This window comes from Durio zibethinus, chromosome 27, assembly GCF_047325235.1.
Source record: "Durio zibethinus cultivar Kanyao isolate XHJ-2024 chromosome 27, ASM4732523v1, whole genome shotgun sequence".
Lineage (NCBI taxonomy): Eukaryota > Viridiplantae > Streptophyta > Magnoliopsida > Malvales > Malvaceae > Durio > Durio zibethinus.
Window position 1 is genome coordinate 2,516,500 of NC_143188.1, and position 21,147 is coordinate 2,537,646.

The 21,147-nt window shown below is 32.4% G+C and overlaps 4 protein-coding genes and 1 long non-coding RNA gene across 8 annotated transcripts; 2 read left to right on the forward strand and 3 right to left on the reverse strand.

Annotated features, from left to right (window-relative positions):
• The first annotated feature begins 2,051 nt into the window (after positions 1–2,051).
• On the forward strand, positions 2,052–5,588 carry LOC111280017 (uncharacterized). 2 transcript variants are annotated; one of them, XM_089756240.1, is made up of 3 exons: positions 2,052–2,460; positions 3,349–3,564; positions 5,225–5,588. In XM_089756240.1, exons 1-3 carry the CDS (start codon positions 2,323–2,325, stop codon positions 5,225–5,227), a joined length of 357 nt encoding a protein of 118 aa, XP_089612366.1. In that variant the 5' UTR covers positions 2,052–2,322; the 3' UTR covers positions 5,228–5,588. The 2 variants fall into 2 exon arrangements, with proteins under 2 accessions (XP_089612366.1, XP_022722899.1); XM_022867164.2 differs by lacking the exon at positions 5,225–5,588 and having other exon boundaries at positions 2,063–2,460; positions 3,349–3,682.
• A 2,303-nt stretch (positions 5,589–7,891) lies between these two features.
• On the reverse strand, positions 7,892–9,390 carry LOC149510836 (uncharacterized). The gene is made up of 3 exons (XR_016334610.1): positions 9,253–9,390; positions 9,042–9,159; positions 7,892–8,338 (listed from the first exon to the last, which is right to left on the reverse strand). It is a non-coding gene; the product is annotated as an uncharacterized LOC149510836 (long non-coding RNA).
• LOC111279223 (uncharacterized) lies at positions 8,253–10,462 on the forward strand. Its single transcript, XM_089756239.1, has 5 exons — positions 8,253–8,388; positions 8,488–8,657; positions 8,770–8,867; positions 9,065–9,146; positions 9,308–10,462. The coding sequence occupies exons 1-5, from the start codon at positions 8,375–8,377 to the stop codon at positions 9,664–9,666; spliced, it is 723 nt and encodes a 240-aa protein (XP_089612365.1). The 5' UTR covers positions 8,253–8,374; the 3' UTR covers positions 9,667–10,462.
• Positions 10,463–10,606: 144 nt separating this feature from the next.
• Positions 10,607–12,976, reverse strand: LOC111279222 (polyubiquitin-like). Of its 3 annotated transcripts, XM_022866180.2 has the most exons (4): positions 12,880–12,976; positions 12,642–12,709; positions 12,024–12,214; positions 10,607–11,921 (listed from the first exon to the last, which is right to left on the reverse strand). In XM_022866180.2, the coding sequence occupies exons 3-4, from the start codon at positions 12,072–12,074 to the stop codon at positions 10,845–10,847; spliced, it is 1,128 nt and encodes a 375-aa protein (XP_022721915.2). In that variant the 5' UTR covers positions 12,075–12,214; positions 12,642–12,709; positions 12,880–12,976; the 3' UTR covers positions 10,607–10,844. The 3 variants fall into 3 exon arrangements, with proteins under 3 accessions (XP_022721915.2, XP_022721916.2, XP_022721918.2); XM_022866181.2 differs by lacking the exon at positions 12,024–12,214; XM_022866183.2 differs by lacking the exons at positions 12,024–12,214; positions 12,642–12,709.
• Positions 12,977–14,674: 1,698 nt separating this feature from the next.
• Positions 14,675–18,899, reverse strand: LOC111279885 (kinesin-like protein KIN-10A). Its single transcript, XM_089756397.1, has 6 exons — positions 18,174–18,899; positions 17,390–17,545; positions 17,193–17,300; positions 16,933–17,043; positions 15,500–16,843; positions 14,675–15,428 (listed from the first exon to the last, which is right to left on the reverse strand). Exons 1-6 carry the CDS (start codon positions 18,834–18,836, stop codon positions 15,156–15,158), a joined length of 2,655 nt encoding a protein of 884 aa, XP_089612523.1. The 5' UTR covers positions 18,837–18,899; the 3' UTR covers positions 14,675–15,155.
• Positions 18,900–21,147: the final 2,248 nt, after the last annotated feature.

Here is a 21,147-nt window from a genome sequence, read left to right on the forward strand (position 1 = left end):
TTTTAAATTCTACTGTAAAAGATTAGTAGGGTATATATACCTTTTAGGTATAAAGCAAAGAAACATGTGATCAGCTCTTAATCTCGCTTATAAAATTAAAAAATTTTATTGTTAGTGTATAAAAACGAACTCTAACTTCAAATGGCAGAAGGTCCCTTCTTTACTTTCATATAGTTTAGTTTGACCAAGCACTAAAAAGAATCAGATTCTGGGTTGGAATAATTGAAAAAGATTAAATTTCATAACGAAGATGGACTTAAACTTGACCCTGGCTAATCTTTATACTCTAATTGAAGAACTTTGAATCTTGCCGACAGTTTTTTAACTAAGCTGTGATGTGACAGCTTTCCATCATGTAATGGAGTTTGGTAATCAAAGAATACGTAAAATCCCACGCTATCTAATTATCAGAATCTATGAGTGATCGAAACAAGCAAATATTAACAAGTTGCAAACCAGATATTCACCTTTAGATGCCTGAAAACTAACATGAAAGGAGGAACGAGATTAAATCATATATGGCATAAGATTCCCGAATGAATCAGTTTGATGTAAATAACTCAGCATTTCACCACATAATCATGAGTCGGTTTCTTCTTATCTTATCTTAAGAGAATTTATCTAATTTTTATCTTTTACTTGTGTTGTCTATTTTCAGTTAAAACTTGACGAATGTTGGGGTTTTCGAGGTGACTCTCATTTGTAATACTTAGTTTTCGTTCACCGGATGTAGCATTTAGCTTTCAACTAGGTATTATCTATTTTGATCCAGTTTTACGATTTTATCTAAAAAAAAAATCTGTTAAGTATGGATTTAAATCTCTATAATATCCAAGGAGGGATTAGGGGTTACAGTTAGGCCCTTCTGTCCGGTTTATTTTAGAACTTGTGTTATTTGACGTTCTTCTTTTAGTAATCTTGACTTGCTTAGTTGCTTCCAATATAAAGTTAATGTTCTCTGAAGCTAGACAAAATTTTCATAGTTGCATCAGAATAGCACTGGTCTTTTAGATGTTTTAAACCCAATGATCAGACGAGAATGTGAGCAAAAAAGCCTTGAGAATTTTCAAATATTCGCATTGAAACCTTTGAATGTTATATGATTATGTGCTAGAAGGGTCCTAGAAAGATTCCAGCTATATTTTTCATCATCCCATCTAAGAAATGCAGGCCACCAAGTCTCTAACTTTTGAAAACTTTGCAATCGATTGCAGACAGGAAATCGGTAAAGGGGCATGTATGGATGATGATGCAGTTTTCAGTTGCAATGAGAAAGCATCTATAAGAAAAGAAGCATTTTTCTTCCTTTGATTGGCTTAGGGGGATGAACCGACAAAGAAGTATAGACCTATTTTCAGTTTAAAATTTTGATTAAACTAATTCTTCTCTAGGGTGATCATCAATTAGATGATATAGCTAGGGAAAATCAGCAATTCCCACGATTAAAATGCTGCAACTGCTATTGCATAATCATTCTGCTGCCAAGTGCATTATGACAAGAATCCTATGCACAAATGAGGCCTGGTTTATATGGCAATGGAATTTGGTGGCAGACAAAATTTGCTTTCAGGATCGATAGAAAACATGTCCTAGTCACTTATACCCCTCGATACAATATTTTTGGTACAAAGGAGGCCACATTCTGTCTGGGAATAAGAGATGAGATTGTAAGTACTAGAATTTAAACTCCAAATGTGCTGGATGCGAGCTCTTAAGGGCTCCGTTATAATTCTGTAAGTTGCTTGATCATTGTTGGAAAAGGCCAGAACACCTAAACCAAAGGCACATAGTTGGATCAATGAATGTACATCTGCTATCCTCATGAGTCATGCAATGAAGATATGCTTCCTCTTGAAATAATCAGGCTAAGCTGGTGGGTTATTTAGAGAATAGAGATGCTAAACCCTTGAGTTGAGTTTGGTTGCCAAATCTCAATCTGCCTTTGGATATAATAAAACATGATTAAAAGGAAATATTCTTTACTAATTTCATATAGTGTGAAGTTGGCCATTTTGCATTGTGGGGCTGCGAGGAATCTCATGTATCAACCATAAATGAGGCATTTTCTCCACTTTCGGCTATTTCTTTTTCATTATTTTTATCGAACAGTTAAGGGTTTCCCAGCAGATTTGAACCAGACAACAAAGAAGGAACATACTCTCTTTGCCACTTGAGGCAACCATTAATGAGTCCTTTCCTTTTCAATTTAAATTGCAAATGATTTACAAAATACTTGAGAAACATTGTGCGGAACCGCCCTTTGAAAGCTATAAATTAGCTCCCTCTTCTAAACCATAAGAAGCAAAAAGAAGTGAAGCAAGCATGGGAGAAGAGAAAGAGAATGCAGAAGAGAGGGTGGTTGACATTAGTCTGAAGGATCTATCTAAAAAGCTTGAGGAATTTGCCAGGGCCAGAGACTGGGAGAGGTACCACAGTCCTAGGAATCTACTCCTTGCTATGGTAATCATCATTATCACTCCAATTTCATTTAGCAGACTCCAACTAAAAACTATGTCAACCCTGTTTCATACATGTATGTCTATCCATGTCTGTCTTTGGCTCTTTGCAAAATGCTCAGACTCTTTCAATCTCCCCATCACAGTTAATGTGCATAGCTACTAACAAAAGTGGACTGCACCTCTATATTTACTGTGAAAATCTTCCTTTCTGCCATTCCTGTTCCCTTTCCCTACCCCCATTGTTGAGGAAGTCGAGTTCTGTTATGTATCAGCAGCCTATATATTTTCTATGGGAACTGTGTCATCTGTAGTCAGTGTCAGATCCAATTTTTTTTACGGAAGTGCCACTTATAATATATATAAAAAACTGCCGGATTTATTAATCTTGTTGACAAAAAGGATGTCCAGAGGAAAATTTTAGGGATATTCAAGGGAAAATTTTCTTTCAAATTTTCTTATTTTCCAATCTTTAAAGCAGGGATCCGCCTCTGAGCTCATTTCTTAACCTCTTAGGCTTGTATAAATACCAGTTCAGCTACTGAATACTATTGATAAATGCAGCCTTTATCCTGACAAAGGTACCCCTCTCTTCCCAATCTAGGGAGCCATGCGTAAGGCCATTACCTGAACTTGAAGTACAAAAACAATTGTGAAAGTTGGTTTCATCTCGTCCATTACTTAGAAACAACCGAAGGCACATACCATTTCACTATTGCAGACACTGGAAACATGTTTGGTTTAACATGTCTCATAACCAAACCTTGCATTAGAATTTAGAATGTTGACTTCTTCCAACCATGCACTAACATTAAGCACCTTTCCAATGCAAATGTCATAAGCTTCCAATGTTTCTTTTTTTTTTTTTTTTTTCCCAATTATGGATGTGTAGGTTGGAGAAGTAGGAGAGCTATCAGAAATTTTCCAGTGGAGAGGAGAGGTGGACAAAGGGTTGCCAAATTGGGAGGAATCAGATAAGGAGCATCTTGGAGAAGAACTGTCTGATGTGCTGTTATACCTCATCAGGTTGTCTGATATTTGTGGCATTGATCTTGGTGATGCTGCTAGCAAAAAACTTGTTAAGAATTCAATCAAATACCCAGCCAAGGTTTTGTGAGACAACCACCTTTTTCTGCCAGAATTTTTGTTCTGTTCAGCTTGAAAAAAACAATTTGATGCTATCCTTTGCTTGAGAGAATTTAGAATAAACTATTCTCTTTCCTTTCTGTTTTAGGCCATTTAACTGTTACTAGCTTATAATAGTGCCAATACACCAATTAATTTTAATCATCACATGGTACCACAATACAAACATATATGAAAAATATCCGAAAAATGATATTATTTAAAATTTTAATAAAAATCATATATACGAATATAAAAAATATTATTTCGTGTATTACTTGTATCTCATTTTCTTTCTCAATGGCCATTTAGCTTGGCAACATTTTAGCTTCATTTGCAGTGTCCATTTTACATATTAGATGGTACATAGTAAGATGCTGACCAACTTTATGAAAAATTATTTTTTTCAGCTATTAAAAAATATGTCCTGTATTAGAACAACAATACATGCCAATAATAAAATGACTCCTCTATTTAATTAATTATTTTTATTTAAATTTCATTTTGTAAGTCATGTACTACAAAATATCAAAATGAAAAATAATTTTTGCATAATTTTTATATAGCAAAAGGTTTATTTTAAAAAATTAATCTTATATATCACTGGAATTTTACCAAGAGGTTAAAGAGTTGCAGGGCATATCTCATTATAATATATTTAAAAGAATTCAATAAATTATTATAATAACTAAAAATATAATATTTTAATATCATTTATAGAATTTAAAATTTTCACAGAATAATTTTTAATTTTATAGATGAATATGGAGTTTGAGCTGCGTATGCGCTAACTAAGACCCAACTATAATTCATATGTCTAGCTCATATTAAATGTGATAATATTTTGGATTAAATCAAATTTAACTTAATTTTTTAAATAATATATAATATTAAAAAATTTTTAAAATTTAATTTAAATTTAAATTAAATTTTTTAAAAAATTGATTGAATAAAATTTTATAAATTCGATTAATCATTTTTTTAAATTTAATTTTTAATTATTATTTTAATATATTTTGCACCCGACCCATACACTTGTCCATGGCCCATGACCTATGTGGGACCCCAGCAAATGGTATATTTAAGCAAATAAGATCAAGCCACGCGTACACGCTGAAACGTCCAGATGTACAGTAGCCCAACTCCACTTGACTTCGTTTTTAGTCTCACTTAAATTCAGTTGAAACATTTTTCTCTCTAGTCTTGTCTTCAATATCTTTAACAGAATCCGATTCTGAACAAAAATAAATAAATAAATAAATAAAATTCTTCAGGTTTTTTCTTTCTCTTAATCGAATCAGAATCTGAAACCCACACTTTAGAATCTTTTGTTTCTTCTTTAATTCCTCAGAATTCTCCATTTTTCTCTTGTCTTTTAGTTTTAAGAGGAATAAATCTCCATGCATTGATCTCTCCTTTTTTTATATTTTTTTGATGAATCTGATAAAAGTTCAAGCTTTTTGATACGATCACTTGTTTTATTTATATGATTTTCAAAATGGGTTTTTGATTTTTTGAGTAAAAAGGTTAAAACTTTTGTGATTTGAGATATAAAAGGTGCTTATTTTTTATTGGATCTTAAAAGGAGTTGACTGCTTTAAGGGGATGATTTAACTCTTGGGATTTTAATTTGATCGTTGCAGTGAAAAACAAAAGGTGAAAGCTTTTCAGCTATGGAAGGTACAGTGTTTACTCTATCATTGGAAGGAATGCAGCATATCAAATCTCCACAATGGGAAATGCTTACTAAGCCTTTCCTGGAAGTCTGCAGGTTGATTTTGCCAGTCATAGGTTTGTTTTTATTATATCTTCGACTACGTCGAAGGGTTTCTGATTAACAGTTACTTTTTTATGTTAGGCTTGTTAGATTAGTTAACTTTTAGCATCTAATTTGAGTTGAATCTTCATGGAAATCTTTCTTCAAGTTTGTTTGTGGATCACTTGACTTTCCATCTCCTTCTTTGTGAAAAAGATTGTAACTCAATAGACATATTCGTGTGGTGAAATATTAGCAGCTGTATATTTAGTGTATTAGTATAGTTTTTTATATTAAAATTACGCGTTACAGTTCATTACATAATTTTTTTATTTTTATTAAATTTATTATAATTTTTATTATTTTTATATATATTTTTTTATATCTTTTTCGTGTGTCAACCGGCAATAATTTGGTATGAGTGTCTAAGATGGCATTTCAAAGTAGATGTTATCAAACTCTGTGCGTGCATGGTGCATGATAGACAGTTAAAGGCGGCCATCATTTGGATGTTAGACTATATCTCTTTCCTGATAATAATCCATGAATTGCAGATGTTAGACTATGATGTTTTGAACAATAATATATGTGAAAGATTTCTTTAATTTATACCAACATTCATTAATCAGCTAACCTGTTGTCCTTGATGCATCTTTCTTGTGATAGTATGAAGCCCAAAGATAACATTTTTTTTTTCTAATTTTTTCATATTCGGTAAGGAGAGAGTACTTGTGTTTTGAATACATTTTCTCTTTCTATAAACAATTATAGGTTGCCACTGAGCTGGTTCCGGATAGAAAATTGTTTGGACCGAATTTCGAGTTGAAGAGTAAAACCTTGAAATCATAAGAGAAAAAAAAAATGATTAAAATCTAAGGTTGGGAGTTTTCTTAATGTTTATACTACAACATTCAAATCAAGTTGATCAAAGAAGAAAATAGGAAGCAAAAAGTGTATAAGTAAGAGAATATGAGATGTATGGATAATATTTGGGTGACCTTATTTATAATTGAAAGTGAAAGATTTTGGGATAATTTAAACTATTTACTATCAGTTTTATAATCAAAATAACTTGACAAATCGAGTTGATCTGAACGTTGATCATCCACTTAAAAGATGACAAATCAACATAAAAAAAGTTTTATGAATGAGTTGATGAAGTGGCCGAATTGACATGCTAGTGTACTTTTAATTTTTTGCTGATAACCTTTAAAGGGAAAAAAATTATTTTGCCTTTCAAACTTAAAAATGCCCTTAACAGAAGTTATAGACAATGACTTAAAGGGATGGAAGTCTGGTAGATAAACAATGAATGGGTTATGAGAGAATCAAAGTTCATGCATGGTTATTTTTCACATCGTAAATATTAATTTTTGGATTGCAAATACAATTTTATATGGTGAAATCAAATAATTACCAAATATATTGTGTTAATGCAGGCTAGTTTTGGTTTGGATGATACAAGCCTCGATGGTGGAATAGTGAAGAGATGGATCTTGCTTCGGCTTCTAAACCTTCATATTATTTAAATATAATTAATTAAAGATGTAAATAAATCGGATATAAATGAATAAACATACATCTATGATATATTCATTTATTTTTTAAAATTGTTTGAGTTCGATTAATATTCTGTAAGAAAATTATTTTGTTTATTCAAACTCGATTAGTTTAAACAATAATAGTTTAGATAATAAAATGATAACTAATATTGGTTCCTTTTCTTCCATCCGGCATGTCTTGGATTGTAAACTGATATGAAGTCTGCCATTATCATCTTGAATGGTTCTGATACGAAGCCATCAATGTGAGCAATGATATACATAAAAGTATGAACTTAAAATATAAGGTAAATTTCATCATAAGTGCTTAAGATTTAGCCAAAATCCAAGCTAAATCCATTCCAAAATTCAAGCTAAATTCATTAATTTCAGAAATGAACACTTCACCTCAAAATAGTTAATATCATTAACCAAATTTGAACAATTACAAAATTGTTCAAATGTGAAGTTAAAAAAATTAGAAAAAAATGAAGAAAAAATAAGAAAATTTCAAACACAACAAAAAAAACCCATCAAATAATCTGAAGAGAAAAATTTTAAATCGTTTTAGGGGGAATTTTTTTCAGTGAAGATTTCACAGAAAGAAACAAGAGGAGAAGAATGAATTTGTTCCTTTTTCTTTTTTTGTGTGTGTGTTTCTTCTCAAAAAAAAAAAAAATGAAGGAAAATAGCAATATTTTTTAGAAAGAAAAGAATTAATTTTTTATTTTATTTTGATAATGCAAAATTTTTTTTTTTATCTTTTAAAAAAATGTTTTGAATTTTTTATAACGCAGCCTTTTTAAAAATGATAACAAAAAATTTAGAAAAGCGCAAGAAAACTTTTATTAAATTTAAGAAAATTACCAATATTTATTTATATATATATAAAAGAAATAGAAATATTTATAAATTTTGTCTGAATTTAATCTTCATATTTCTCACGTCTATACGATGCAACTTTGGTTGATAAAAAAAAAATTCTCATTTTCAATTGGATTAACTGTAGTGGATTAAAATTAATAGTATGCATGTATATATATAAATATAAATAATTAAAAAATGAAGTGTCCAAAAATATAAGAAAAAGAAGACAAAGGAAAATCATTGGGAATTTGCTATTCATTCCCTAACACGCTTTTCCCTCGCATTCATTAAAAGAACGTTATAAAAAGAATTACAAACCCAAAAATAGGCAATGCCTCGTTGGGAAGGATATTGAGCTTAACCTCTCTCTCCCTGGATTTTCCACCTGAAAATTCGGTCAGCTACTGGTTCTCCATTGGCCCCACAACGCGTAGCTTCACCCTGCCGCCAAAACAAAAATTCTCCATCGTTTCACTTCCATACTTTGAGATCTTTTTCCTTGATTGGCAAAAACAATCAAGAATTGAGGGAGTTCAGCCTCCTCTTTCTCCTTTGGCAAAACTTTGGCATGCATTGATAGGAATTCAAGATTTCTGAAGAGGAAGTAAAAGTTGTTTCATCATCAGCTGATGCAGTTTTCCATGTATGTCACCAATAACATTTTTGTATTATAATTCTAACATGATATTCATTTTTCATTGCAATTTGTGTTCTGTTTCTTTTATGCGATGTACCAACACAGACTGTGGATTATATTCTTGCTTTCTTTTTACTTCACCTTTGAGAAAACAAGCGCCTTCTTCTACCTTGGGGAGGAAGATTTCATATTTACATTGCCAAAGGATCCACCATTATTGACAGAAAAAATGAAGGGTCTTCTAAGAGGTTTAAAATACATTTCCAATATGTTTGGTGAGTACCCAAATTTTTCCATAACCCATTTTTTGTAATGTAAATGAGAGGTTTCAGCATTAGTATTCTCATCTAAACGATGTTGAGTAGGAATACATTGACAATTTTGCAGATGAAAAGGAACCAGAAATGCAAATTGGGCTTCCTACAGATGTAAAACATGTTGCTCATATTGGTATGGATGGTCCTTCTGCCAATAAGCCGAGCTGGGTATGATGTCAGAATTTTCTTTTCCTTTTTCAAGTAACATTACCATGTTAATGGCCGTGGATACTCAAAATGTTCTTCTTGTGTTGACCAAGCTTGTTCGCTCAGGAAGAAACCATATTCATCAAGCATATATTTTCTATTTTCATTTAGAAAATATGATAATTAGTTAATTACCTGGTTTTTTAAAATCCCTTCAGATGAGTGAGTTCAATTCTGCTCCAGAGCTCTCATCAGTTCCTCTAAATGGTAATCCCCAGGTGAAACAGCCTTCGGCTGCAGGTTTGTTCCTTTTCTGTTTTTCAGTAACCATGATCTTAACAATCATTCAATATAAAGACAAGTAATTGAACTCTTGAAAATAGCAGATTTTGTTCTTTCCATTTACCTTTCAGATTCAATTTCATCAGCAACAAAGTAGAGATAATGTCATTTTCGTGCAGGAAATCATGACTCATTGCCACCTCTTGCCAATGAGAAGCAAAAGAAGCAAAGGCGCAAACCGTCAATAGGTAATGGCTCACCTACAGGCTCTCCAAAAGGCATCGAGAAGCATTCTAGGCGCCACCGTTCATCAAACCTTTCGATTGAATCCCCTGGTCGAGATTCATCTTGCCATGGAAGGCGGCACCAGAATTCAAGTCGTGGCAGTGACTCATCTTCGCAAGAGTTACCTGACGTCACAAGAGGATCTCGGCGAAAGAAACCAAAGGGATCATCAGGCGGATCAGAGGGATCTACGTCATCAACAAGATCAAAAGGTCCAAGTTCTTTGCCTGATATCATGGAGCTTGAATCTTGAGGAGAAGGAAGCTTAAGAAAGTGGAATAGAGTAATTTGTAAATTAGAGATTTTAAGAATTACCACTGCATTGAAATGTAATTCCAGGGAAATTCTTCTTCTTCTATTATGGTTTTTCCTGTAGCTTTAGCATGCATGGTTTTGATGGGCTCATTGCTCTTCGTTTGTAAGGCTTAGGTTCAAGTCCCGCTATCAGCACTTCTCTTTGGTCCGTGAACAATAAATCTAATTTAAGGCCTCTTTGAGACTTACCATCTGCTCGAGCTCTGGAATGAAAAGCCTCCCCTCATCCTAAACTTTCTTTACACCAAAAAAGATCCAAGAGAACACGGGAATAGAGTAATGAATTTGAATCTCGGGAACTTACAGAAAAAACAAAATATGCATTCAGATAAAGTTTATACTTTGAATTTTGAAACCTGCCAATGAAAAGCCCATTCCATCATCCCCATTGTCGATTGTTACAGCTGCATACAAAAAACTATGACATCTACCACTTAATCCAAATGAAAGGAAGAATATGAACTGCTAAGCTGATTATGTTCTATTTCCTTTCTTAGAAGCAGATACGGTTCTTGGATGGTGTCTAATCCGGGAAGTAGTCAAGGCAAGTGTTTCTATCCAATAATTCGAATGAAGACAAGTTATATTAATCAAAATCGTAGGGTGGCACTCTAGAGTTTCATGTCTGTCTCATTCAAAACCACTTCATCGCAAACAGCATCTAGAAAATCTTAAGGCTATTGCATCATTGATCTTGCTCAATGTTGAAATCTTGCAGCTCAGAGCATATTTCTAATGTTCAGTTAAAAGAGGTCAAATAATAAGCAATGAACATATTCAAAGCCTTTTTAAACATGTTGAAGAACCAAAAATTATTTTATGGCGATTTAAGAAATTCAAAGTCATAAACAGTAAGCATAAAAAGAAAGAGAAGAACATTCCAGCCAAGCCTTTTAACTAAATACTTTTGTTCAAGACCGAAGAACCAAAGATAAATACATCCAGGGAAATAAAAGCAGAAACAATACAATATCAACAAGCTAAGCCTTATATCCCATTCTTGGGTTGGCTGTAAAAACAGAGATAATAGAATTCTAGAAATTTCACATTCAAATACCAGTCTGATCTACTTTGCTTTGGTCCAAAAAGCTGGATTCACATTTGCATTCACAGCATTTAATAGACAATAGCCAATGTGGCCTTCTTGTGGATCCCATACTGATCCAAAGAAATGTCATCATGCAATGCCGCCTTTTCAAATAGCACTTCCTTCACTGGAATTCCCTTTTTCGATCGAAGCAATTCTTTCACATCTCGGACAGTGGTCAAATGAGATATATGCCTACTAATTTTGCTCACTTTCATATGCATGATGGTTGATGAGGGTGCAAAAACCATACAAAGAGTGCTATGCTTCTGGATGCTGTAACTGGCCAAATCACGTCCTTTTTCAAGTCGTTTTCCAGCAAATACAATACTCTGAAGATGAACAGGAATCTTCAGCTTCTGAAAAATCTTATCCTTGACATCTTGGACGGTTGAACTCTGCTTTACATCAAGAGTTAAGGTTCTCCCACTCCAGGTTCTAACAAATATCTGAAATTGTGGATGCAACATCTCTAGCATAGATTCCTCTTTGATGTCATAACAAGCCAAGATTTTGGAATCCTCAAGCTGCTGTCCTAAATAGAACAAACTGCCTACTGAGGAACCCAACTTGCCCCCAGCTATAGCTTTGACATCAGCCACAGTAAATGTAACCTTAACTTTGAGTTTCACAACTTCTCCAGTTAGTGCTTTCACATAAATTGACAGCACATCCTTTGGGCAGAAAACAAGACAAATGGTTGACTCATTCTTTACATTGAGAGAGCTCAGAATCCTATCCTCTTCAATTAGTTTTCCTTCATAGACAAGCGAGAACTGATCCATTTCTATCCCCTCTCTCAACTGGATCAATGACTTGATCCTTTGGACAGTATCAAGAGCCCTTGCTTCAACCACAATGGTCCTCTTCTCTGATGGTATTTTGACAAGTAATTTAAATCTAAAAAAATTATTGACAACTACATGGTCTGTCAGATTACCAAGATAAACTAGCCTTTCATCATCCTTGAGCGGTTGGCTAGAAAAGGAACAATCCTGAATATTCTCAGAAATGATTCCCTTCTCATTGAAATTTTTTATAGTTTCAGTAGGTTTAACTTTCCGGTCCTCTTTCTCCATGTCCATGAGATGCAAGTATTCAGCAATCTGCAAACAAAGACAACTCAGAATAAGCATACGAAAGCATATATTGCCTGAAACTCAAAACCTTGAGTATCTTGTGAACAGCGAAGAAACTTTTTCTGCTACCTTTTCCAAAATGATATTCATTAGAGAGATTGGAACTAGTTTTTCTCTCATTCTCCACTTTTTCCAATATGGAATTCATTGGAGAGATTGGAACACCCCTTCAATTATTCTTTTCCAGGTCTTCAAAACTAGTTTTTCTCTCGTTCTCTCCTACCCAGTTTCATACCTATATCTTTCTCCAATAGAAATGACTGAATAACAACCATACAATCAATCATAATACCAATCAACCAAAGGCACCTTAGCATAATCCATGGTATCATCTAATACAAAACACTCAAAAACATCTTAGGTATCATTTCACTTTAACATTCAAAGATCAATACTTTAGTATAACGGTATTTCCATATCAGAAAATTCATAATATACAGCAAGCATCAGATTATTCCCAAAAGAAAAAAAAAAAAAAAGAAAACCCAGAAAAATAAAATGTTTGTGGAACCAAGATTAACCTTCTACATTTCCAGAGGAAACTTATACGAGAAAATTAACGCAAATTGAACCAAACATACCCAAAAGCCAAAATTTAACATGGGTTTTTCCATTCAATTCTCTCGTACAAGAAAAAAGAAAGAAAAAAGATCATTTGTTTTTTTCAAAGAAGGAAAGGAAAAGAACCTCTTCTTCTGAGAAGTCAAAGGGTCTCCGAGCTCGTGATGGTTCCATGTAGATTCACTGATCAAAGCCTATCGATTCAGATTGCAAAAGAAACAAAAAAATTAAAAGAAAAACAGCGGAGAGAGAGGATTAGTTCCATGTAGATTCACTTATCAAAGCCTATGGATTCAGAATGCAAAAGAAACAAAAAAAAAAAAAAAAGAAAAACAGAGAAGAGAGAAGATTAGTGAGAGAGTACCCGTGTCACGAGCTGGACTTATGCCAACGTTCAAAAGAACAAACGAAAGGCAATGGCTGGAAAATAGGAGAGTTGCTAGTAATGCTGAAACTTGTATGGTAAAATGCATCATTGTAAGGTCCCTTTTATACTGGAAGCCTCCATGAGGCTTATATGAATCAATGGTCAGGATTGAATTAATCCAACGGTTCCAAGATTACATATGACGAAATCATCCCTTCACCTACCTATCCCTTAACCGACCTAAAAGGTTTGTTTCCGCAGTTGGATTCTGGATTCGTAGCAGCCTGTTTTGTCAAGCTGTTGCGAGCCGCCTTTGTGCCTGTTGCGAATCCAAGGCTTGAGTCCTCTTAACTAATCTGCTGATGGGGCGTGAGCCTCGAGCGACACGCGCGGGCTGTGACACCATAAGAGCTATCCTTGTGCTCTAAGGAAAGAGTTAAAAAGGAACTCTTTCTTTCTTTCTTTCTTTATTTAAAGATTTAAACATTAAAACAAAATTGTGAAATAAAAATAAAAATTCAATTTCAACTTTGTTAAGAAGTATCTAATTCTATTCCATTTACATATATTTTGGGCTTTAAATAAGTAAAAATTTGTGTATATAAGGTTTTTTTATACTTTTATTAAATAGATGCATAAAAAATATATAAATTTGTAAGAATATCATACATAATTATGAAAAAAATTATTTGATACATTATTAATAAAAATTTTTAATTTTATAAATGAAATTAATAAATGACACATATTCACTTTTTAATTAAATTTTTATTTTTAAATATAGTTTAAAAAACATATATCACCATATTAATTTTATTAGTAGAGTTAAAAATTTATACCAATAATATATTTGACAATTTTTGTAACTATAAATGCTAAATTTTATTGAAAAATTTGCGTCAAATCATTGTCGTTTACTTTGATAATAAGTCTTTCGTAATGGGAAAAAATGTAAGTAGTTTTCTAGTAATCCAAGACGTGGAATTCACTTGGATCCCAATGATTTTCATACATATATATATATATATACATATATATATTATATGACTTGATAAAGAAATAGATAAAGAGGAAGGAAACAAATATTCATATGATATGTTGATAAAATATTAAAATTTTAAATCAAATAATTAAAATTAAAATTCTGTCTTAAATACCAAAAAAAAAAAAAAAGGAAGTGGAAAAATTAAAAAATTCTCTTTATATGGTTCATTTAGTGTTTTTAAGAGTATATTAAATGTTAACAATTTGTGTTTAATTAATTAGTTAAGATTCGTTTTTTTCGACGAAGAAGTCTTGGGTTCGAGTCTTGTCAGTGACTATTTGTTGGAATCATTTCGAATGTACAATCTATAATCATCTATCTTAGGTTGTCAAGTACGATATATCTTGTCTTGAGGGATATTTACCTCTGAAAATTTTCCTGTTTCTTTCCAAAAAATTTATGTTTAATGTGAGTTTATGTAGCATTTAAAATTCTTAGATTGAGTAATTGTGATAGTATTACGTTGCTATATGGTTCTGTGCTTATTAATTGGTATGATATTAATTCTTCACAAGCTAAACAATGGAAAGTAAATAATTAACATACGTGATCTTTATTCGACTTATATTTTAATTTTTTTATATTTATTATTTAAGTAGTGATTCAGCAAGAGGAAAAATTCTCTAGCTGAATTGTTGGGAACAATATATAAATATATATAAAAAAATTTCGACTTCGTACATCACTTTTAAAAAAAGATATCCAAGGAATGGATCAAATCTTAAAATCTATAATTTTTTTTTTTTTCAGTCTCAAATTTCCATATTCTCTATAAAAAAACAAATCTGAGTGTCTACAAATAAGAGATAAAACTGTTATGTTAAAAAAATATTTACTTATAATATTACTTTCACCAAATCTAATAAGAGATAAGGGATTAATTTAAAATTTTTTCTTTAAATAACATCTTAACCGGTGTCTAATGACACTTGTTAACATTTCCCAGTAAGAGAGAGATCAAACTTCAATTAGTTCCATGGAGAATGTTGACCAGTTCCATAGGCATGGCTTGAAAGCTCTGGGCTGTGGACCTACTCTAGTCTTAAACAGTTTCAAGTTATAAGAAAAAGGCAAGGGAAATTGAGGGGAGAATGAAATAGTGTTACAAAAGGTTCAAATATCAACAGCATGAAATGTACCAGGAAGAGTACATATGGATATGTACTCATGCTGCACTTCATTCAACATTTTTTTCTTCAACTGAACAAAAACTAGCAAATATCAATCGCTAGTGTCTTCGAACAGTGACAAAGGGAGTGGAACTGAAGTGAGGCGATGGCTTAGGTGATAAATCATCACATTGGTGCGAGATGGGAGTGCTTGGGGTGAGTGGAAGCTTGTTTTCCAGGGTAGTTAATGGTAGTGGACTCAAGGGGAGATGATTTGTTATCTGCAGACCTGCTGGCCGTAAGCAAGCCAGATAACCATTGTTGCATATTGGCAGTTTGCAAGCCTTAAAAGTGGCTTCATTGTCTTTCTGCACGGGTGCCCCAGTCGGATCCTGCACATGCCAAAGTATATGTTAAGTGTATGTACGTTTGAAGCTCAAAGACAGATTTATGAATGACGTACCCCAAGCACTAGAAAAGTGAAGGCTTGATTATCTGCACCAAGATAGATTTCAATCAACTTCCGGAGATCAGCAAGTGTTGCATCTTTTACAACCTTCAATGTTGTAATAAACATTCCAGGATTTTCCTTAGATGCTTCCCATTTCACATAGACTTCAATCTGGGTATCAGTGCAGTCCTTAGGTTGGTTTTGGTTCTCCTTAAAGGATGTTGTCATTAAACCAGCTGGTGAGTTTTCCTTGTTCAAACTTTTCACAACAGAATCATCTGAAGCAATCGTATTTCGGGACCAATGAGGATGAATGGTTTCGGGCATTACTTTGGCAGGTGTTGGAGTTCTTATTTGTTGAGAAAGCTCTCTTTGGTTCCCACAGAGGGTAAATATGTTTTGGATTCTTGATCGTCTAGAAGAGGCTGTATCAGAATCTAACACCCTCTTTTCCTCTATTATCACCTTCTCAACTTCTTCATCTTCCACACTCTCTTTTTGTTCATCCTCTTCTTCTTCCTCATATACAGTGCTCAGGCTTACTTTTGCACCAAACTGTGGTGCAAAACCATCATGATTTGCAGCCTGAGGATGATTCAGAAACCCTTGAATGCTACTACTTTCAGATTGCTTGACAGCTTTATCCCTGTGTTTCACATCACGAATAAATGGATCTGGATCACCCATGTCTAGGTCCATTGACTTGACCATCCCTGAAACCTCATCACCATACATTCCAATTAGCCTTTTGGCAAAGCTGCTTCCTGGATCCGACTCTGCCTCATTTACCTCTCCATTTCCATCCCTTGAACGGCATAACTCGAACTCAATTTCCTGCAACCGTCTTCTAAGCATCTCAACTTCTTCTTGCTGCTGCAGAATTCTTTCTTCCGTTCTTCTCCTTTCCATCTCAACAAATTCCTCAGCCATTCGCCTGCATTCATCTAGTTTCTTCTCCAACTCAAGTTTTAATATCTGTGTACGCTCATTTACCTTTGAGTTGATTTCTTCTTCAGTTGCCCCAGAACCCTTCCCTTCCACAAGTGCTCGTAGTGCCGCGACTTCTTCTTCTTTCTTCAAGAGCTCTTTATGTGCTTCATCTCGCTCCTTCTCTCTGAGCTTGTTCTCCACCTTTAGTTTATTTATAAACTGGTCCATTGCTGCTATCCTGGATCCCAAAATAAATGTAGATGAAGAATCTTCATTTTTGTCCTTGATTTTTGTATGCGTACCACGGACAATACATTTTGCTTTAGCTCCATACTCAAGGGTGCAAATTGTCTTGTGTATCTCCTTGGGATCTGGACTTGCACAAAGTATCATTAAAATCTTTGACTGATCATCCTCAAAAGAATCCTGGGGAAACAGTGTGTTTGCAGCACATGAGACATACTTGAAAAACATTGTGAACCACCATGAATGACAACTATGAGAATGGAGCTTACCTGGAGCAACATTGTCAACTTACTATCTCTGAAGGGCACATGAGAATCTCCGTTTGCAATGGATTCAACAACTCTCTTCAGTGCTATGTTTCCCTGGTTTATCTTTGCTGTCTGCAATTCTCAGTACATTCACGGTAAATTAGAAATCTTTAGTGGATAAAATGCCTAAGAAATCCTGGATATTAGATTGTTAATGAATAATCAAGTACAAAATGAACAACATATACTCAAAGAAACAAAAGAATCCTGATAGATTTTACCTGCATTTTTGCCTCAAATCCAACCTGACCTGCTTGATCAATATTTTCAGAACCTGCCATGTCCACAAGCATCAGCCTTCCTCCAACCGTTGGAACATCAACGATTATCTATGCAGATTGAAACAGATGTTAATTTTTCCATTAGCAGAAGACTTAAGACAGGTTACTTTGAAAATTAAAGATTTAAAAAACCATACCATGCAGTGACTTCGAGAACTTCTGTCATTGCAGAGAGTGCTTTTGACAATTCTTCTCTTCTCTACTTTCTGAATCTCTTTTGAAATCTTTCCAGCTTCAATTCCAGATATGAAAGTTGCATTCTTAGCTTTCTTTCCCATTACTTCTAGTTTCACCTGCAAATACATAACACATCAAAATTTTATAAGATGGTGATGGTGAGTAAAGAAAAAAGCAGCCCTCCAAGACTTATCATGGAACACTCTAGCTACAAGTATACTAGGAATATTACTTCAATGCCTTTTTTAACAAAAAATGAACCTCTTAAGTTATATGACTGTTATTTTATTAGCACATAAGTTGCCTAAGATCATTGATGAATTGAATTAAGTTTGGTTCATATCATCTCAATGTCATTTTCATTGAAAAACTGAGCCAATTAAGCTGTGTGAGTATAATTAGCACATAGGATTGATAAATTTGCAGAAAATTTAACAAATTGTATTACCACAATCAAATCATGCAATTTTCAATCAAAGCGAGGCTGGCTTTAGCAGAATTACAGAATTTCATTTTTGATAAATATTTAAGTAGGAAAATCATATCCCATCTTCTCGTTGGACCATAAAAACCAAACAAAAAGAACAGTACAAATAATGTAAATATCAAATAAAAAATTAACTTAAAGTCTTAAATCAGCCCTGCAAAAAAGTGAGTCGAATCACAAATATCCTCAATAATTTAAACAGAAAAACTCCAGTCATCAAGAAATCAAAGCGCAAGAGACTTTAATATAGGACTTACTTTAGATCCAGCTCCACCTTTAGGCCATCCAATTCCAAAACCACCTCCTCCGTGACTTGACAAAAGATCATAAATTTCCTCATTATAAATCTCCAAAACAGTAACTTGAACATAAGTTACAATTCCCAATCTTTCCCCTTCCCCTTCACTGTCTTCCTCTCCATGATCCCCCAATATATCTTTTAATGACCTATAAACTATCCCAGGCTGCTTTGAACACCCAAACATGGTATGGCTCTTTCCTGAACCAGTTGGGCCATACATCATAATAGTACACTTAGCTCCCATTTTCACCCCATTGATTCGTGACTCAACAAACTTCTTGTAAAATGTATCAAGATCTTCTTCCTCAGATGAAGAAATCCCATCCAGGGAAAAGTCCCGGTACCCGATATCAGCCCGGACTCGCAGAGTCTTGTTGTCAGGATTGATATGGAGAAATGAAATGGGGTTTTTATCATTTTGGTCAGCAGGATAGTTTCTTATTCTACCAATGACTTCTACAGGGTGTTCCCCTGGACGGTTTTCTTTAGCTAAGGAGTTTATGTTTGGAGAAGGGTGTGGGTTATTTCTTGTTGATGAGAAGTTGAGTCGGTGCTTGGATTGGGGCGTTCTCAGCTGGGTTTGGCTTAGTTTCGAAGAAGAAGATGGGGTTGGAGCCATTTTTTTGGTTTTTTTGTTTTCTTGGAAGATTGAAGAAGAAAGAAAAAATGGAAATGCAGAGACACAGGTATTGAGAAATTCTTGAAAACTTTTAAAATTTAAAATATTAAAGTAACCGTTACTGGTTCCAACGTCTATTTTCATTTTTTTTTCTTTTTTAATTTGTGATGGTTGGACTTTAGAAAGGAGAGAAAAAAATGTAAAAGATGGGCCTTCAATAAAATGGGTGGTAGTTGTCACCCCACCTGACCTAATTTAAAAGTTTGGGAGTCATTTAAAAAAAAAAGAAAATGGTAAAAAAAATCTTTGAATAAAAATTCAATAATTAATTAAATTTTTAACATTTTATTACAATTAATCAAATTTTAATTTTTTTTTTAATTTCGGATCAGTTGAACCCATAAACATTTATTTTCATCTAATTAAATCATTAAACATTATTTTTACCCCAATTAAACCCTTAACTAGACATAAATGGATGTTGATGTTTAGCAAATTTTTATCTAATATGAACTTAATTGATGAAAAAAAAATAAATGCTTGAGAATTTAATTGATTGTAATAAAAGTTTAGATGATTATTAAATTTTTATTCCAGAGTTTATTTTACCATTTAACCTAAAAAAACTAAAATTTCTTAAAATTTATTATACCATGTTTAAACAAAAAAAAAAAAAGAAAAAGGAAAAATCATGTTAACTTAAATTGCTAGCATTTTAAAATACATCAATACAAAATATTGAAAATTTTGGATGAAAATTTTTGAAAACGCTAACATTTTAAAATATATCAACTCAAAATAACAGAGTTTGTAATTGTATTGTTTGGATAATTATTTTTTTAAAAGAATTTTAAATATTAAAATTTGATGAGATACAAAAATAAATATAATAGAAAATAATGATATTAGAGATAAGAAAAGCAAAATACTAAAAAATATATATACAACATGGGTGTCAATAAATTTGTAAAAATATGTAGATATTACTAATAATATGAAAATATTAAAAAATAAATTTTATAATGAGTTTTGTAATTAAAATTGAAGAAAACAAAAGTTGTGTAAAAATAAAATATAATATATGTTGATTTCTTATTATAAAATCAAGGAATTTCACAAATTGTATTTACTTAGGTGAAATTTGAAAAGAGAATTTAAGCCGTCCAAAATTTCTTATTCAAATTTCAAGAATTTTGACAAGTCAAACTTTATTTCGTCAAACAAGATAATTTTATTTATTTTGAAATTTTAAAAGTTTTTCTACAAATGAAATCTACCATTGAAAATCTTCATCCAAATGGCCTTAAAACTTCTTATACTATGTTAAAACCAAAAAAAAATAAAATTATATTCACTTAAAGGTATAAACGAGTCAAGCTTTTTGTCAACAATTTAGGTTTGATCTAAAAAACCTTGAGCTTGATTTGTTCAATTTCAAGCCAAAGTTAGAACTCAAGTTACTCAAATAATGAGTAGAGTTCAAGTAGTTTAATACCCAACTTGAAGAGCTTATGACCGTAATCAAGTTTTTATCTTTAATATATTAATATATGGCAAAATATAGTGTTTAATATTAATATTTTTAATTTTATTGAACTTAATCAAGTTTACCAAACCAAACTTGAACATGAAGAATAAAACTCTAATCGAGTTTCAAGTCAAGCTCGAATTTGACAATATATCAATTCAATTACGTCCCTAACTTCATTCATTTTTCCCTTTCTCAAAATTCTCTATTTTTCTTTCTTTTTTTCTATCTTTACAGACTATCTTTTAATAGAATTGCAAATGAACGGGTGTACCTTTTTTAACATGTAAAAAATCAGTTTTTCATATGTTGATCTTGCATGATAATGTAATGGAAAAGGAAACAATCAGATACAAGGAGTAGATGAATAAATCTTATCAAAGAAAATAAAACTCAAAAGTAGATTTAGCAATTTAGGTATTTGTTTCATGATTATTTCATGTTAAAAAAGTATAACATACTAAAATTATCATCTCATATTTATATATTAAACGCGAAATATATTTTTTTTTAGTTTTTTTTCAAATCCAAATATGACTTTTGTCAATTTTAAATAATATTACTTTCTTTTTTTTATATCATTATCATATCATATACTTCACGTTTAAAACCAAAAAGCTTCTAAACCTCTAATAACACTTCTACTTCTACTATTCAACATATAAGCAACCAATGAATGCACCTCTCTATATTTAAAGTTAATATCATTTGTGGTACTTAAATTTTGAATCAAATTCTATTTTAATTTTTAATTTTTAAAAAATTTTAATTGGATCCGCAATT

Excerpts from the sequence above, each read along its gene's own strand:
- LOC111279223 (XM_089756239.1), top strand. Across the intron at positions 8,658-8,769 it reads ATACATTTCCAATATGTTTG|ATGAAAAGGAACCAGAAATG; the intron begins GTGAGTACCCAA and ends ACAATTTTGCAG. Across the intron at positions 9,147-9,307 it reads GAAACAGCCTTCGGCTGCAG|GAAATCATGACTCATTGCCA; the intron begins GTTTGTTCCTTT and ends ATTTTCGTGCAG.
- LOC111280017 (XM_022867164.2), top strand. The coding sequence starts at position 2,323 with ATGGGAGAAGAGAAAGAGAATGCAGAAGAGAGGGTGGTTGACATTAGT. Across the intron at positions 2,461-3,348 it reads GGAATCTACTCCTTGCTATG|GTTGGAGAAGTAGGAGAGCT; the intron begins GTAATCATCATT and ends ATGGATGTGTAG.
- LOC111279222 (XM_022866180.2), bottom strand. The coding sequence starts at position 12,074 with ATGAGAGAAAAACTAGTTCCAATCTCTCTAATGAATATCATTTTGGAA. Across the intron at positions 11,922-12,023 it reads TGAATATCATTTTGGAAAAG|ATTGCTGAATACTTGCATCT; the intron begins GTAGCAGAAAAA and ends CTTTGTTTGCAG.
- LOC111279885 (XM_089756397.1), bottom strand. The coding sequence starts at position 18,836 with ATGGCTCCAACCCCATCTTCTTCTTCGAAACTAAGCCAAACCCAGCTG. Across the intron at positions 17,044-17,192 it reads GATTTGAGGCAAAAATGCAG|ACAGCAAAGATAAACCAGGG; the intron begins GTAAAATCTATC and ends TGAGAATTGCAG. Across the intron at positions 16,844-16,932 it reads AGTTGACAATGTTGCTCCAG|GATTCTTTTGAGGATGATCA; the intron begins GTAAGCTCCATT and ends CTGTTTCCCCAG.